The sequence below is a fragment of the Fusarium subglutinans genome (genome assembly GCF_013396075.1).
Source record: "Fusarium subglutinans strain NRRL 66333 chromosome Unknown NRRL66333_c0000076, whole genome shotgun sequence".
NCBI lineage: Eukaryota > Fungi > Ascomycota > Sordariomycetes > Hypocreales > Nectriaceae > Fusarium > Fusarium subglutinans.
The window spans coordinates 30,808-42,124 of NW_023502139.1; the positions used below are offsets into that span (position 1 = coordinate 30,808).

The following is an 11,317-nucleotide window of genomic DNA, read 5'->3' on the forward strand; positions in this document are numbered from 1 at the left end:
TTACAAGACTGTGATATGTTTTCTTAGGACGGTAGCTTTCTGGTATGTTCTTTTTGCATCAATGCCAATGCTTTTATCAAATGAAATAATGGTGGGAGGCACTCGCCTCTGTGATATCCAGGGCAGATTAAAGTCAGTCATCGTCGGCACATGAGGCTCACACAATAGACTCTTCGCCCCCGTGTAGATACTTTGATCAAATAACTCGCGCACGTAGTGTCTCTACTCCATTCGCTGTTCTGGCTCAGGGTGGCACTGTAAAATCACCTCAATACGTTTAATTTCGCCTGCATTGCCTCCTTGATGCTTCCATCAGTGACTCAACCAAAGAGTTTTCAGCTTGAACGAATAGACGGTGATTCTTGGGGGCTCAGACTGAGGCAGGTGATCCCTACGGCCTTTTTCTCCGCTCTTCACACCGTGGACGAAGGGAAGAGAGTTCTGCGTGAATTATTGCTTTCATCTTTTTGAAAGCTTAGCAGTGATATCTTAACTTCTACCATTCATGTGCTTCCTTCGCCATCGCCAATGACTCCATAAAACTGCCTCAAGTCGAAACACTATCTTAGAGCTACAGCTGAATTAACATGGCATTGTTGTCTTGCAGGCTATAAATATCACCTTCTCGGCAGTTCTTATCCTTCTCTTTTAGTCTCTTCAAGTCATCTCTCTAGTCTCCAAGACATCACTTCAAGTTCATCTTTCTACTCTTCCATACTCCACTTATATACTGACAAGTGTATTATAACTTCAACAACATGTCAACACCTCCAACTTCCTTTCCTAAGATGGACAATGCTTACTGGCTTGAACGTTTCCGTCCTCTTAGGGACTGCAATCCAAGGGAGAATGGGGAGCAAGACGCTCTCCCGTACGGGAATGAGGAGCAAGGCGCTCTCCTCTACGAAAATGGGGAGCAAGACACTCTCCTGTGGGAGAAGATGCAGACAGAGCAAAGGGAACAAAATCCTGGCTCGTCGGATGAGAGTCCCGAGGATGAAACCCTCTGGGGACCCCGAATCCCTCTACCCTCCTCTCTACCCTCCTCTCTACCCTCCTCTCTACCCTCCTCTCTACCCTCCTCTCTACCCTCCCTCTACCCTCCTCTCTACCCTCCTCTCAACCCTCCCCTCCCTCCGCCCAACCCGCCCTTCTTTTGCCGGGTCCTGCCCCTGACATTGGGCCCTCTGCTGTTGTTACTGAGGGCATAGAGCCCCAGGCCATGGCTCCTTCATCCGCTTTGGCCGCGAATGATGCCCCCGAGAGCGTCATTCCTGGGCCCGTCAAGGCATCCCGGCCCAAGCAGTCCCGGACTTCCCCCGGGCGTGTCACCAAGCGTGCCGCCAAACCGCCAAAGCCTCTTTCTGCAAACAAGTTGCAGAAGCAAATGGATAAAGAGGGGATGGCGCATTTGGCTTGGAGGAAGCAGCGAATCTACGCTGAGATGGCCGCTGCCCAGCCTGTTTATGAACCTCCTGGTCAACTTTATGGCCAGAATCAATTTGGTCAAATTCACGACCAAAAAGTGTTCCAGGTAACCCCGGGGTTTTCCCCTCCAGCCCCGGGTCCCTATCCTCAACCCCCGGGCTTCAATCCTCCAGCCCAGGGTTCTTACTATCAGGCTGCTGGTCCCTTTCCCCAGCAACCTCCTTCTCACCCCCATCTGGCTCCCCATCTTGCTCCGGCTCCGGCTGTCCCTCCGACTCTTTATATTGATCCGGCTCTGGCTTACAGTCACGGGTACGGTTACGGTCACCCTCCCCCTCCCCCTCCCCCTCGTCCAAATATGGACATGCGGCCTGCGAATCCGCCGCAACCTTTTGTGATGCCGCAGCCGCAGAACATGTACCAACATTACATGTAGGCGAGGTTCTCGAAAGCTTAGGATTGAGATCCTAAGTTGTGAAAAGGTTTAGACCAGCTGGGAAAGTTTAGAAGGCTGTTTGATAAGTTTAGGTTATGGTGTTTGGGCCTGGCGTTTTGTTACACGACAAATATAGATATTCAATTCATGACGTTCTAGCAAAAATTTATATAACTACAAAGTGATGCCCCATGATATGATTGGCAGCGAGATCTCCAGGCCAGGTTTATTGTATTACATGGGCTGTGGTTCAGCTGCAGTCATGGTGTTGAGAAACTATAGTACCTAGCCAATAGTGTTTGAAAAATTTCGGCATAAACATAATTGGGGCAACCAATTAAGGTTGTTTATACAAATAAAGTAATATAAGCTTGTCTGCGCGGATTTCCAAACGTCTTAAGCTTTCGAACTGCTGAACCTTCGTTGGTGGATCTATTTGCCTCGCTCTAATCACGCCCACAGAGTAGATATCGACCTGAGCAAAAAGTGTCAAAGTGTATACCATGTGTGAAATCTTTTGCCGAGTAGAAACTTGTTTTAGTGTGAGCGCATTATGGACTAAGGCACGAGGTCTTTCTACGGGCTTCCCTTACGTCATAAATTCACCGTGAAGAATTGGCCTGCCCAACACCTGCGATTTCAACCTTAACCTTGGATGATGAGACCTCAGGCATGAGCAGTCACGCTGCCTGGAGAAGGCGAATGGTAGAGACCGAAGGCACACTCGAGTGACGGTTTGTAGACACTTCAAGAAAATGGTGTACGGATATTGGGACAAGTCGAACAGAGCAAAACAGGCCAATTCACTCGCATACCAAGGCACATATTCCAACTCCCACGTATCTAACCAGCTGCGAACCATCGCCTCCAATCTAAGCAGCATTTCATCACTGCCAACCTCAACTCCCACTAGATCCCCCCCTCACTCTCCCTCTTCTTGAGACTAGCCTTCCTTGGTCTTCCTCGTGCAGACTTCTTTGGCATTTTCTTCTTCGGGTTGTAATCACCATCTTTCTCTGGCTCCGGAACATCAATCGGCATGGTCATGGGATCAGCTTCCACTTCGCTCTCGATGTCTTGGGATACTCTGGTCTGTCTGGTAACTGACTTTGCTGTTGATTTGCTTCCCTTCTTTTTGAGAAAGCCGGACCAGTTGGCGTCGAGCATCTGGCGAAGTTGCTCAGATGGCGTGGATTTGTTGATAGGAGCTGTGTGGCCTAAAATGGTGGGGGCAGAGTGTTGATTGGGTTGGAGTGTCGAACCACTTGCTTGAATGAATGCCAAAGGTCCTTCGTCAGGGGCGGAAGTAAAGGACGGATACTGTTCTTGTTCCATATCATCATCTGGGACCTCTTCCAAATACACTGGCTTCTGGCGCTGGTTCATGACGTAGTCGTATCTTGGGTCAGTCAGAAACGCATCCTCAAAATGAGATGTCAAAACTGTCCGACTCTCCAAACCCCGTCGAGAGAGTCGAGGCGCACCAGGCACCCTTCCAGCAGCCAGTGAAGCACTCCCTCTCGCCTCCTGTGTCGCAGATCCCTCCCCATGCCCAACACCACTTCGTTGCATCGATCTCCTTCCCTCTTCAGGCCCAACAAGCCCACAGATCTGCTTTTGTTTTGCTAGGTAGTGAAACCCTGTAGGACAATACGCCGAGGCTGGCGGGTGCGGTTCTCTCTCTTCCTCTACGAGAGTCGACACTGCTTGTCCTTTCAAATGAGTGTAGGCTTGGTGGTAATATCTCTGAGAGACCATTTGTAAGATGTTTCGCTGATACGGAAGAGGCACCTCACCCTTCGGTCCTGGGATGAGGGACGTCAGGGGGGCGAGACGAGCATCGTTGGCAGCTTGCTCGGCTTCTTGCTCAGGACCTGCGGGCTGTTTTCCTTTGTCGCGTGGCTCACCGTCTTCATCATTGTCTTCAGTTGCATCATGTGTCGCATCTGAATCGTAGCCGTCATCTTTCATCACTACGTCTTCATCTGAGGCATCAGCCGGTGGAGGTGTAAGTCTTCTCTTAATAGTGCCCAGGAAGGGATCTCCCAGCTCAGGATACCGGAATGGGCCAGTAGATGGTTCAGGAGCGGAAATCTGAGCCATGAGTAGGTCGACTTTCTCAGGGTCAAGCCAGCCAAGCTCTAATGAACCCAGCATCTGTTGTTTGTCAATAGCATCCTGGAGGAACTCCCACTCGATATCCAGTCGAAGAAAGTCAAGCGGCCCATTCTCTGTATACGCCAAAAACTCCTCAACTACACCAGAGATCTTCAGTCCCTGCAGGAACTCGACGCCTTTTTGTTTGTCTTGGTCTGGAATATTGTCAGTGTAGAGAGGAGGACGATGTTCACGTAGAAGCTCTGCGACAGTCTGTCTCTTCTCAAGAGCATGTTCAAGCAGCTGAGCGTTGGGAATCTTCTCAATACACTCTTGCCAGACCCGCCAACTGTAATATTCGCGGAGGTAAATCTCCATAAAGTCCTTGACCTGTTGGTTGCTGAGATGCAAGATGAGACTGGTGACCTTTGCGAAGCGGTTGTTGTTACTGAAGACACGGAGGATAATCCACTTCACGCCCCAAGAGAGATCATCCTAATGTCTTTCCTGGGGCTGAGGTGTGGTGTTGTTGAGATGCTCCATGATAGTTGTGTCGAGGTTGAGTATTGAGGACGCGTCGTGAGATTGCTAGGTTGAAAGCAAGTCAGTAATAAAGTGAAGATAAAAAAGTCTGAGATCCAAGTATCATTTCTGTAGCTCTTGGTTTAAGCGATGAAAGCAAAGTGTATATCAAGAAGAGTGAGAAGAGGATGAGAAAGAGTTGAGTTGAAGTGTGTGAACGAGGGACGCGAAGATGGTAAAAAGTCAGGGACCAAAAAGACAACCGATACAGACAATAAACAATCATGTGACAATCCATCATTTACATGTGTTTGTTTATGAACGCAATGATTCAAGAACTAGTTGTCTCATCAAGGTCGAATTGTCTGTCACTCAATGCCAGGTGTCTACAGCTGTCAGTCACAGATTCAACACTGTGAATCATGAGCTCATAATATATCGGTAACCGACTCAAGATAACGCTATCTTTCATCTTCTCTAAATGAACCAATAGCTTCTTTGTTTATTATAACAAAGAGTCTTGGGTTTATGAAAGCCAAGTCATGGACGATGTCGGCTTTCAAGCATTGAAAGAGATTTCTGGGCATGCGCAATTCACTCATGATAATGACTTCACTAAGCTTAACGGCTCAAGCACTCTACGTTCATTCCCTTCTCACAAATGATGTTGTAAAGACTGTGGTCATAACGCCAGGCTCAAGTATACGTTTCATACTTCAGCAACTAATACGGAGCGGAACAAGGCACACTTGTCAGGTAATATTATGAGATTAGTTCTAGCTCTATAAGCAACACACTGAAGGAAGACCCTCCCACATCTTGGGATGATCGAAAAACAAAATACAAAATAAATAATCCCATTGCCGTAGACTCATCAGATATAAAAATCGGACGTCGCCAATAAATATACAGGGTATCTAAACCAGACCAAAACGCCATGCGTCTACTCTACCTCGAGTCGATCAACCTGTACTCTCTACATATCCACAAACGGCGCAAACGATCCTCTACCATTGAACCGATCCTGATCCAACATAAACTCCCCCTTGTCGTTTGAATCCTCACTCGTATCCATCATATCGTCAATATGTCGCTTCGTATGTGCAGTGTTGGGGGGTACAGCCTGCTCCATAGCGACTTGTGAGCGCGCCCGTAGAATATCCTCCCAGCACTGCAGCTTCCGCTTGGTGTCCTCGTCGAAAGCGCAGCAAAACCGCTGTATGCTGATGAACTGAACCGCGGTGATCATGTCCTTTCCAAAGACTGCCATGATGTAGGCTGCGGCGATGGCGGCTGATCTGTCGTTGCCCGTCTCGCACGTGAGCAGGACTTTGCCGCGGCGGAATGAGCTTGGATCAACGAGGAGTTCGCCGTTCTTGTTTCGACCCTTGGCTTGGTTGTGATACACGGATAGAAGATGGTCATTGATCAGCCGGATAATGTCGGGAAATGAACTGATCAGCTTATCGTTGCCTTCCAGATCGATGTATCGGACCTCAATGTCGAGTGTTTTCGCAGCCTTCTCAACACCCATGAGCTTGACCCCCGCCATGCGCGCATCCCTCGTTACAGCAATCATAGTGATGCCCTCCTCCTGCAACCGCTTGATATCTTTGGCGGTGCTGTTGGGACCAAGGTACAAAAAGTCCACTAGCTTCTGGGCGTCACGTCGCTGCTCGTAGGACCAATCTGCGGCGCGATCTGTCGCGATCTGCTGCATGTTTTGTGTGATGATCTTGACATCGTGTGCCGTCAACTGACTCGAATCGACGTGTTCGTACGATGGGAGGAGGATGGGCGCAGCGGAGACACCACATTGTCCTGTCGGTGGGATGTGAATGAATGGCGGGCTTGGTGCTCGACGGACGTACGGTGCAGATGGCACGGCGTTGTTGGCGTAGGAGGGGTGAAGACCGTTCAGCGACTCCATCGCAATTATCTTACGACACGGTCCGACAATAAATGCAGAGCTGTTTTGCTGTACGAGAGATATTGTCTCAGAGCAATGAAGAGTTCAAGTTCAAGCTTGAAGCTAGAGTTGTCAGCGTGAAAGAAAGTGGAGAGACTCGCACAGCTGAGATGCCCACTCTAAATAGGCTGCGACAGGGGTCAGTGCCCTTGAATGACGACAAGTGGGGCAGTCCGAGAGCCCTACGGTCCCTGAAATTCTAGATCCAGGAGAGAGGTTCGATTGGCTACAACTTGGACAAACTTCAACAACCAACAATTAAAGGGGATAATCTGACTCGTTGGACAGACAAAAAAAGTCTATTACTGCACGAGTAAAAGACAAAGACCATTCATAGGCTGCTGCCTGAAATTATAGGGTACCATTTCAGGATTGGCGAATGGCGACCAACTGCAAACACTCAAGGTGCATACACGCACTGCATGTCTCAGAGCATCAGACAAACATGGGGCAAACACTCGTCTGAAACAAAGGCACGTGCGGAAAATAACCATGATATTCCATGGCGCTTCGTCTATTGTACAAATGTGGTGATACATTGCTCTAATAATAAAGTTACACATCCAATCCGTCTCTATACAGTCCCAGTTCAACGCCGTTCATATGTCATGTCATGTACTATACAATCATCCTGACGTCGGAGCAGCTGCCTTCCAGTCCAGCTCATCTCCAATAGGTGTCTCATCCGACTCCTGCTCCAGATCCTTAAGATCTGCTTCTCCCAGTTCCTCACGCGATGTTGTTGTCTTGCGCGCTTCCTTTCTGTTCCTCGATCGGAAGCCCTTGAGGTCAGTTTCTGTGAAATCGAGTCTCTCCAATGTATCGATCAACTTTTCCTCAACGAGGGATCGGACGTGGAACGCTAGCTTCTGATCGCGGAACATGCCGCTGAAACGGTAGGATAGCCAGATATACTGGTTGATAGCAGCGTGTAGTGACTCAAGCCTGTGGAGATAATCCATCGACGTGCCTTTGAACGTCTTGAAGTCGATATCGAGGTTCTCCAGAGGAATTTCTTTAATCCTAAGAAGTGTGCCGTCTTCGCTGTTAGCGACAATCCTGGCGAGGGCTCGAAGAACGGATATTGCGTTCTGAGCTCGTGTATTCACAGGCAAGTTGGTGAACAAAAGTCGATCATAGATCGTCAGAGGGATGTCCTGGATATGGTCGGCAATCTCTAGCTTATCTGAAGAGATGTGGATTCTGTACTGCTTGCTCACAGACGCTAGCTCTCGAATGCGCATGAGGATGAACGATAGAGGTGTCCCCTTGGGAAAATATGTTGAGAAGCGCTCGATAGCAGCAGCTGGTGGTGAAATGTACGCGGCATCGATATCATCGACTTTGGCGTCAAAAGCCCGATGAACAGACCGGAGATCTTGGCTATCCATTGTTGTGACGTAGCCAACCTTTTTCTCCTCCTCAACAGCGACGTCGGCATTTTTCCCAGCTTCGGCGGCGTTGCGAACAGTTCGATATCGTCCGGCTCGACCACCAATCTGCTTCAGCTCAGGGTACGTGAGCATCCTGTTATGGCTTCCGTCAAATTTGGCGACTGCTTCAAGAATAACTCGTCGAATCTCCAGGTTCAGACCCATGCCGATAGCGTCACTGGCAACAATAAAGTCGTAATCGTTGTCGGGGTCATTGAAGAGGGCTGCCTGCTGAACACGCACTTCAGGTGGTAAAGATCCGTAAATAATCGCACATCGTCGTCCAGTCTTCTTCTCGATTGTTCGTTTCAATGCGTGCAAGTTCAGACGACTGAATGCGACAACCGCATCTCCCTTTTCGAGACGACTGAAATCACCGTCTAGGGCATCGTCCATGGTTTCCAGAGGACTTAGACGGTCATATCGATGCACAATGCACTTATCGCCGATACCTGCGCATATGCTCTGAATCAGACTCACAGTTCGCTCCTCACCACAAAGATGAACCTCCTTCGCTTGAACACCCAACAGCGCCGATGTCCAAGCGCTGCCACGATCCGGATCAGCCAGCATCTGAATCTCATCAATGACAGCAACATCATATCGCTCATTGAAGGGGACCATCTCGACCGTACAACTCGTGAAGAACGTATCCGTATCTTCCGGCAAACGAACTTCCTCTCCCGTCAACAGCGCGCACGGCAATCCCTTAGCCTTGAGTCTCTGATAAACCTCGTTTGCTAGCAAACGCAACGGCCCCGCATAAACTCCTCGCTTCGAATTCTCCAACGCTTTCAGAGCTCTGTACGTCTTTCCGGAATTTGTCGGTCCAACATGAACATGGATCGTGCGCTGCATGGCTCTCGTCGCGGGGAACCACTCATAAGGAAACCGAAAGTCCAAAAGGCGCTTGTGGCTCTCCTCCAAGCCCTTCGAGAAGCGCTGTCGAATGAGAAATGATTGGAAGGAGTACTGGATCTCGTTTGTGAGACCCTTGATATCCTTCAAGATGAAAGCGTCGCGGAGATTCCAGAACAGGGGGTTCTTGACTCGGTCGGTGATGTTCTGCTCGGCCATGTCGAATGCCGAATCTAGCACCGTCATAAACATGGAAGCCTGTTGATGAAGCTCATCCTCTCCTACACCCGCAGCAGACACGGCTGATTTGCTAGCGTTTTTCATGACATCTTGAAATTTCATCAAAACAGTTGATCGGAACATCCCATGTCGTCCACTTGACTTTTTGTCCATGCCGAATCTCATTCTCTTCATATCTTTTTTCTCATCAGTTTTGGTCACCTAAGATTAGTAAGTATCGTCCCTGAAAATAACAAAACAAGAACATACTGGCTTCAGAGGAAATTCAGATTTCTTCACCCCAGCCTTTCTGGCCTCAACCTTGTTCGGGCCATGTTTCCTCTTAACTGCACCCGGCGCTCTTGAGAGTCTTGGTGAAGTTGATATCGTCCTTCTCGTCACCGGCACAATAGGAGTTCGTAAAGCTCTAGCCCGGAGTAAAAAACTCATAATCAAAACACAAAGAGTGAGCCAAACATGCTCCCCTTGAAAACGAAAAATATAATCGTGAAATGACCGTGTCTTTGCACGATGGCGAATGCGACCAAGTCTTGCCATCATTTGAAAACCCGTCTCAAAAAATTCCATGAGACGGAGATTCGTTCCGCCGGCCTCCGTGGTTCGCATGAGAGTGGGGAATGACGATGAGACGGCCGCGACCAGAGTCGTCATTGTAGACTTGTTACTTGACTCTGACTTGACTTGGCTTGGATTATCTATCTTGGTTACCTTGCCTCATATCTTTCTGCAACCTCGTCTCGTGGCTTCATCTTGAATCGCCTTCATCTTCAACACCACTCAATCACTTTATCAGCACTCGCACGCAGACTCGCCCGTCATGGCATCGTCATCGACTCCTGCGACTCCCCTACTCTAGTCAGTCAACCATCATCAATATTGACAAACGCAGCTAACAATCTACAGCTCCTGTATCGCGCACAATACCACGATTCTCTCAGAATGCACAACATCGGCCTCCTCCCAAACCTCATCCCTCGCCTCTCTCATCCTCCCCAAGATCGAACATACAAACCCTCAAAAGCTCACCTACACCCACGGCCAGCACCAAATCCACTATGTCTCCGAATCTCCATCTGAACATCGCGATTACCCTTCCGCAGGCGGTCTCACATTCCTCGTCATCGCCGACTCGTCCCTCGGCCGTCGCGTACCATTCGGTTATCTCTTTGAAATCCGCAAGCGCTTCCTGCAGCAATTTCCCGAGAGCACTGACTTCTCCGGCATGCCCAACTACGGCGCAGCATCGTTCAACTCGGAACTCAAGTCTCTTATGATTGAATACGGTACTACAAGCGGAGGTCGCGACGATGCCATCGGGAATGCCAAGCGCGAGATCGACGACGTTAGGGGGATTATGACCAAGAACATTGAGAGTCTTCTTGAGCGCGGTGAGAGGCTGGACTTACTGGTTGACAAGACGGACCGTCTCGGCGGTAGCGCACGTGAGTTCCGCGTGCGCAGTCGTGGCCTCAAGCGCAAGATGTGGTGGAAGAACGTCAAGCTCATGGCACTCTTGGCACTTGTAGTATTCCTCATCATCATGGCTATTGTGATCGCTGTCAAGAATGGGTCTGGTTAAGGTAGGGTTTGTGGGCGAGGAGCCATTCCTTTTAATTATTTCCTTCTTGTTGAAAATGTGTATTTCCTAGGCGAACAGATGGGATGGACAACCCGGGCAAAAGGGTATAATTATGCAACAAAGTCCTCTTTTCAATCAAACTGATACCCCAATATCGATCCGTCTTTCAATGTTGTCGTAATCGTGTAAAGGTGTCGTAATCCGCCGCTCCAAACACTTGGCGTCTCATCCTTTGTCGCTGGGTCATCACCCGAATGTGTAGATAAATCGCCGGGTTTGTCTCCGATCCTCCGTTTATGATCTCATAGCTTCGGTTTTCTCCTTTCACTTTCCTGATAGACATATCCCAGCGTCACAGGACTAGCAACCGATCCCGTAGTCAAAGAAGTCGGCGCTCTTCGGAACCTGTCTGTGAAAAATGCCGGGTGTAGCGAAGAAGCGCAAGGAACAGGTTTCAGCGGCCGTGGTTGTGTCGCCGGAGGACAAGCAGCGCCCATTTCGATATTTTTTATGGAGAATAAATATAAAACAGGGACTGAATGACAATGAGTTGTCACATTCTCTGGGATTTGGGGGATGCAGTATTCAAGAGGCACGGTATATATCCTACCTTGCGCCGAGGTCACTGTTGATCTTTCTCCACGTGCTTCGGTAATCACACCGATCCTTGATTCTAGCGGCCGGAATGGAAGACTCGGAATGGATTGATGATGACGGAAGCTCACCGTAGCGTGTCTCATGCAACATTGAACAAG

General features: G+C 49.1%; 4 protein-coding genes across 4 annotated transcripts; 2 read left to right on the top strand and 2 right to left on the bottom strand.

The window, feature by feature from the left end:
• Positions 1 to 758: 758 nt before the first annotated feature.
• Positions 759 to 1,864, top strand: FSUBG_6785 (uncharacterized protein; the record flags this gene model as incomplete). Its single annotated transcript, XM_036685020.1, has 2 exons — positions 759 to 1,163; positions 1,220 to 1,864. 2 exons carry the CDS (start codon positions 759 to 761, stop codon positions 1,862 to 1,864), a joined length of 1,050 nt encoding a protein of 349 aa, XP_036537637.1.
• Positions 1,865 to 2,773: 909 nt separating this feature from the next.
• On the bottom strand, positions 2,774 to 6,413 carry FSUBG_6786 (tyrosine phosphatase; the record flags this gene model as incomplete). The annotated part of the gene is made up of 2 exons (XM_036685021.1): positions 2,774 to 4,409; positions 5,464 to 6,413. 2 exons carry the CDS (start codon positions 6,411 to 6,413, stop codon positions 2,774 to 2,776), a joined length of 2,586 nt encoding a protein of 861 aa, XP_036537638.1.
• Positions 6,414 to 7,078: 665 nt separating this feature from the next.
• FSUBG_6787 (ATP dependent RNA helicase) lies at positions 7,079 to 9,067 on the bottom strand (the record flags this gene model as incomplete). The annotated part of the gene is made up of 1 exon (XM_036685022.1): positions 7,079 to 9,067. The coding sequence occupies one exon, from the start codon at positions 9,065 to 9,067 to the stop codon at positions 7,079 to 7,081; it is 1,989 nt and encodes a 662-aa protein (XP_036537639.1).
• Positions 9,068 to 9,800: 733 nt separating this feature from the next.
• On the top strand, positions 9,801 to 10,562 carry FSUBG_6788 (vesicle-associated membrane 7; the record flags this gene model as incomplete). The annotated part of the gene is made up of 2 exons (XM_036685023.1): positions 9,801 to 9,838; positions 9,887 to 10,562. The coding sequence occupies 2 exons, from the start codon at positions 9,801 to 9,803 to the stop codon at positions 10,560 to 10,562; spliced, it is 714 nt and encodes a 237-aa protein (XP_036537640.1).
• Positions 10,563 to 11,317: the final 755 nt, after the last annotated feature.